Source organism: Protomyctophum parallelum (genome assembly GCF_964188405.1).
Source record: "Protomyctophum parallelum genome assembly, chromosome: 8".
NCBI lineage: Eukaryota > Metazoa > Chordata > Actinopteri > Myctophiformes > Myctophidae > Protomyctophum > Protomyctophum parallelum.
In genome coordinates, this window is record NC_139703.1 from 18,025,765 (window position 1) to 18,032,133 (window position 6,369).

Genomic DNA, 6,369 nt, shown 5'->3' on the forward strand with positions numbered 1-6,369 from the left:
GGGCGTCGGGCGTTACTAATAGAAGGGACACCTGGGCGCTGTGTGGGGTGGGGTGTTCATCGCTGTCCATCTGATTATGTGTTTCATGTGGACTCAAAGTGGGCCGAAATAACAGCCGATGCAGCGAAATCACACGCTTTATACAGTTAAATCACACGCTGTATGTATGTATACAGTTAAGTCTGATCTTTAGTTGCATGCCTGCGGCGCGCGCCTGTTGACGAGCGACTATAAGCATAAAGTATAAGCATAAGGCATACATTTGAACTCAGGCTAAGATATCAATCGGTTGTTAGGAAACCTGTCGTCGTTCACCTCTACTTCTCTGAAATTAATAGAAAACACAATAGAAGAAAAAAAGTAAGATGTGGGAGACCCACACACACACAGAGAGAGAGAGAGAGAGAGAGAGAGAGAGAGAGAGAGAGAGAGAGAGAGAGAGAGAGAGATGTGTGTGAGAGAGAGAGAGAGAGAGAGAGAGAGAGAGAGAGAGAGAGAGAGAGAGAGAGAGAGAGAGAGAGATGTGTGTGTGAGAGAGAGAGAGAGAGAGAGAGAGAGAGAGACACACACACACAGAGAGAGACATGAGAGAGACAAAGAGAGAGACACACCAGGGAGAGAGAGCGAGAGAGAGAGAGCAAAAAGAAAAGAGTATAAGGATTTAAACTTCAGTTAATAAAAAAAAGAAAATCTGAATCAGCATTGGGACATCCGCTCTATCTGCATGTATACAAAAACAAGGCTAATAGATGTGATTACTTTCTAAGAAACGTAAAACAAAATGCAGGTTGGAGGCCAGGATCCTCTATCTATATAAACAGGTGCTACACTATCTACAGTATAGGTTTTTAGTAGTAACAATACTACAGTAGTTTCAATCCAAAATGTGACACCCCTTGAAAAACACAAGTACAACCCCCCCCCCCCCCCCCCCGTACAAAAAACTGTGATTTTGTCATTGACAAAACATGATTATTTTCAGTATCGTTATAGGGTTAAACAGTGAAATGATGACCTTTTTCAGTCCTTTTCCCTCAAAAACCTAAACACATTTAACATTGTGTATAAATGAAGTGCTACTTCACACCGTTCTCATTGAACAATGTAGAGAAGAGAACGCCATTTTAATCTACATTGTTCAATACGTTCATCGTTGATTATTGAGTGGTCATTTGTTTCCAGTGTGAGAGCGGCAGTCGATCAAACCACTGACTCATCACGATCAAACCACTGACTCATCACTGACTCATCACCAAAGGAACCGCTTTTTGTCCCCATTTGTCGCAAAACACGGCAAAGGAAAAGACAGACAGAAACCCAAGGATGCTTTTGTTTGACTCATGAGACAAAAGTCTGCGGGGGGTTTTGTAACAGGACTATGCAAGCTAATATATATATAATATATATATTTTGTTTTACAGTTGGTCATCATAAAAGTGCCAAAAACCTGCCGTGGGTTGTTGACGGATGTAAAACAAAATCCCTTATGTGACCTTCTGATGTTTGTAAACCTCAAAACGTAACTATGTGCCGAATCAGAACCATCAACCAGAACCGCCCGTTGGTCACAATCGCCCCGCTGCAGGCTCTGCCGTGTCTGACCAAAGGTGAAGACCCCTAGGGGTCAAAACAACAAACAAACAAACAAACAAGCAAAAAGGCCTCTTCTCCTCAGTTCCCTATACTTCCATGTTTGTGGGTCTTCTGAGCTGTGTTGTGTGCATCATTAAATACTCCTCATTGTTGGTGGTGTTCATACCAAGTTGGGCCTCTCATCATGCGAGCAGGCCTAGTCGCTTCACCTTCGCAGACAGGAAAGAATGAATGATGAAGACTATGGTCTTGGGGCAGCAGTGAAGGTCCAGTTGCTGAAGGAATGCAGAGGCAGAAAGGGGAAAATAAGAGAGAAAGACATTCGATTGAAAACCTTCCCCTAAGAGTTCTTTGAAGAAAATGGGCTCTATGCACACACACACACACACACACACACACACACACACATGAGTTTTTGGAAAGAACTTGCCATTTTGGAAAAAAAACCTGCACACAACCAACTGGGCCCCTTCCCTACCGATACAAATGAAGGCTCTGTTCCATTCTGGTCAAACAGAGTCAGGGTGCTGCTATTGTGTGTGTTGGCTCACTGGAAACACTCTGCTACACCAGTGGGTCGGTCTCTCAGACCCCTTTTCCACCAATTATTATGAATTGACTGTGCAAAACTATACCTATACTATATTGAATTGTTTATAGAGCGCCAAAATCCTGACGTCACTCCCTCATCCCCTGGTTCTGTCTGGTTCACGGAAGTAATTTCTCTATGGAGAATAACATGGGGTCCTCTTAAAACCGTCTCATATAAGCATTGTGGTCCAAAAAGAAACAATCTCTCTCGGCGTTATTGTCAGGGAGGTGTCTCTGTATCGTTTGCGACAGTCAGTCACTCATATACATATTCTAGCGAAAATGTAACTAATTCAGTAGCAGTAACAATAGCGCATTCTCTCAGTCAGTTGAATGAGTGAAACGTCCGGGATGACATGTTTATTTTTCAAACACAGTTCTTATATGAGGCGGTCTAAAATCCCCCTATGGGGATTACAATGCAAATACCAATATCTACCGATATTGATGTCAGACTTCGGTGCTCTATAGGAAAGGAGTCAAAGTGTCCTTGAGTGGGTTCCAATTAGCCCTGTGTGGGTGTGTAACTCTGAGAGTATACAAATATTTTTATTTCTTCATTTTGTACACTTGGTGTACAAATGGTACTTTTTGTACCATTTGTACACTCTCAGAATTATGGGGGTTCTTCCAATTAAAACGTTTGAGAACCCCACTAAAGAACACTAAACAGAAAAGAGCCTTAATTAGTATCATCACCTGTGAAGGAAGTAAGGAAGCGGCCCGGAAGTAGGAAGAGTTATTCTGTGTGCATATAAATGGTAAATGGTGCATGTATATAGCGCCTTTATCCAAGGTGCTTTACAGAGATTGTGCATTACATTCACCCATTCACACACACATTCACACACCGATGCCGGAGGAAACCATGCAAGGCACCAACCTGCACATCGGGAGCAATTAGGGCGTTCGGAGTCTTGCTCAGGGACACTTCAACACTAACCCGGGAGCCCGGGTTCGAACTGGGAATCATTTCCAGTACTTTTACTTCTACTCCACTACATCTCAGGCCATATATTGTACTTTTACTCCACTACATTTATTTGAAAACTTTAGTTACTTTGTAGATTGTGATTATTATTACAGAACTTTATTTTTTATCCTTTATTTACCCAGGGTAGTAGCTGAGCACAAGTGCTCATTTTCAGCAATGCCCTGCACATAGAGACACACAGACACACACACTAAAACCTGGGAGCTGACCAGTACAACCACAGTCTTACAGTATACTGTTGGCCACTAAGCAGCTCCAGGGGGAGCAGTTGGGGGTTCAGTGCCTTGCTCAAGGGCACTTCAGTGGTGTTGGGTGAGTGATGACAATCACTTCCCGACCCAACATGCATTAACCACTTCAGCCCTATATATATATTTCGGCCATTTGACAATATGCGACACATTGTCAGCTTGTAGATCTACTATTTTCTATATTTTTAAATATAATGAAATGGGACATTCTGCAAAATTAGCACTTTCTACTTTTGGTACTTTAAGCACATTTCGATGCCAATACTTTTGCACTTTTACTCAAGTACATTTTGAATTCCGGACTTTTACTTGTAACGGAGTATACAGTAGTTCTACATTACATTTACTGAAGTCAAACATGTGAGTACTTTACCCCCCCCCCCCTACTGGTTGAGACTATATAGTCCCTATAGCTCCCCCTACTGGTTGAGACTATATAGTCCCTATAGCTCCCCCTACTGGTTGAGACTATATAGTCCCTATAGCTCCCCCTACTGGTTGAGACTATATAGTCCCTATAGCTCCCCCTACTGGTTGAGACTATATAGTCCCTATAGCTCCTCCTACTGGTTGAGACTATATAGTCCCTATAGCTCCCCCTACTGGTTGAGACTATATAGTCCCTATAGCTCCGACTTACGATCTCCGCCTCGGGGCTTCCGAAGTCGAGGAACATCATGCGGACTCCGTCGTCCGAGGACATCCGGAGACGTTCGAAGGGCTGCTGGAGAAGCACGCTCTTCCGGACGCCCATCTCCTCCGTGAACAGAGTGAAGCCCTCGTCGATGTGCACGCACAGGGTGCACTCTTTGCCGTTCCAGCTGCAAGCTGCCAGGGGCCAGACAAAAAGAAAAACACACACAATGAGCACAGACGCGCAGAGCAAGTTCACTCAGGAAACTCAGTGCAGTTGCCACCGCCGGCGGCTGTTCATTGGGCCGCCTCAGCATCAGGTTCTCATTCACATGATTAACTTCATCCAATCACACACTCATTCCACCATCTTCATGCCGGCGATTTAAACTGGAAGTTGGCACTGCTCAACCTGCTTCCTTACTTGCTGCTGCACACAGTCTGCTTAAACTTTAGCTGCTCACCCTCCTCCACCCCAGCTACCACCTGTCGTTTTGGATCTGCTGTTTAGGTACCGGGGGATTCAGGGTCCCTGTGGTTAGGACTGATGCGCTTGATCTGAGTACCTAAACAGCAGATCAAATTCATCGCCCAACCATAATAAATATATTGCTCATTTTATATATAAAAAGTTTGGTCTTAAAGGAGTGAAGGAAGGAAGGAGTGATAAGCTTTGGATATATTGGATATTGCAGCGCTACACAGAGTCGGGATGCAAGTATACACAGTAGTTGGAAATGGGACTGTGCCTTTACTTGAGTTTTATTTTCCCAAGTTTATTTATTCTCGAAATGACATGGAGTAATTAAACAAATTTTCAGTGTCGATTGAGTAATACAATATCATATAGAAAAACATCACAATACATCAGACGATCAGGAAAAGAAAAACAAAAAGTATACATGTGAAATGTCTGAATTACATAGGTTTACAAATGAAAAGCTAAGACAAATTTCAAAACTATCTAAAAACAGTTACACATCGTGGGGGGCCTGTATGCTCACCAAGGTTTTAAAACCGCTCAACAGTACCAATGTGGTTTTAATGTCGTTTGCAGGGCATTCCGTGTATTAGGGCCACAGAAGCTAAAAGCAGATCTACCAAGTTCAGAGTTAACTTTTGGTACCTTGAATTTGGGGAAATTACTTATTTAAAGGGCAGGTGTGCAAAGATGTGCAGTTCTATCTTCTATGTAGAGATGTTGTTGGATAGAGGAATGTTGGAGAACTGAAAGCTGACTGATATTTCATAAAACACATGTCTGTGATCGACTCTCAGACAGCAATTGAAAAGCCCGAATGCATGCGCTCACGTGCGCACACGTACAAACACACACCAGAAACCATTTTTTTAGAATCATCTTAAAAGGGTTAAAATGTGTGTGTTAAATATGAATCTATCCATGGGTGATCCGGTTGTATTACAAACTCAAGTGGAACTTGAGATCATAACAATATATATAATATATATCAATCAATATAATTATTGATTGATACTATTAATTAATAAGATAACATAATTTATTTTTAGGAGGATGTGCAATCTGAAAATAGGAGCTTTATTTATGACTAACCAAATAAAGATGGACAATGTTGCACCACATTGTGCGACCAGCAGAGGGCAATGTAACTCTACTGTTAATGTTTGTACACTGTATGAACCATAGATCGTCAACAGGGGGCCCGGGACCCCTAGGGGGTCCTCGGGGTTACTACAGGGGGGGGGGGGGGGCATCAAATATTTGCGTGATAGGAACTTCTTTCCCCTTTTTCTTTTTTGAGGTTTAATGTTTGTTTTTAGTTCAATGTTTGTTTTAAAAACGCCATTGACAATGAAGGGAACATTTACGTCATCTTGCTCCTAACACAAACATTAAATGCCATTAACAATAAAGATAATTTAATGTTTGTTTTGTCACCGTTTGTTTTACATCATCATTACATCACCTAATAAACATGAGTTAGACTTTAATATATTAGCGCCCCTCACTTCACACGGGTGTGATTTAATTTTAACATTAACCACTTGAGCCCTAGCATCCCTATTTTGGGGGGGGGACATTTTCCCAAAATAGCAGATCTACAAGTTTAAGTGGTTTAATTCCCATTAAGACCAGAGTACCAGATTCTACAAAATGTCTCCTAAATAGCGACGGTTCTCTGAAGATTGTAGGTAGATTTGCAATTTTTCCAACAAGCTTAAGTTTAAAATAAAGGTAAAGGTGGATAAAAGCTATGAGGTGACACAGATGCATCCTCCTCGCGTCTAAACGGGTTAACTTGCTGTACTGTCTTTAAAAAATAAAGA

The 6,369-nt window shown here is 42.0% G+C and overlaps 1 protein-coding gene across 1 annotated transcript in view; it reads right to left on the reverse strand.

The window, feature by feature from the left end:
* Positions 1–444: 444 nt before the first annotated feature.
* The window catches only part of snta1 (syntrophin, alpha 1), a 76,290-nt gene continuing 70,365 nt past the window's right edge, over positions 445–6,369 (reverse strand). The window contains 3 exon segments of the mRNA XM_083771061.1: positions 445–1,868; positions 4,070–4,257; positions 4,965–4,975. Of these exon segments, the coding sequence (XP_083627187.1) occupies positions 1,776–1,868; positions 4,070–4,257; positions 4,965–4,975 (292 nt within the window). The 3' untranslated portion in view covers positions 445–1,775.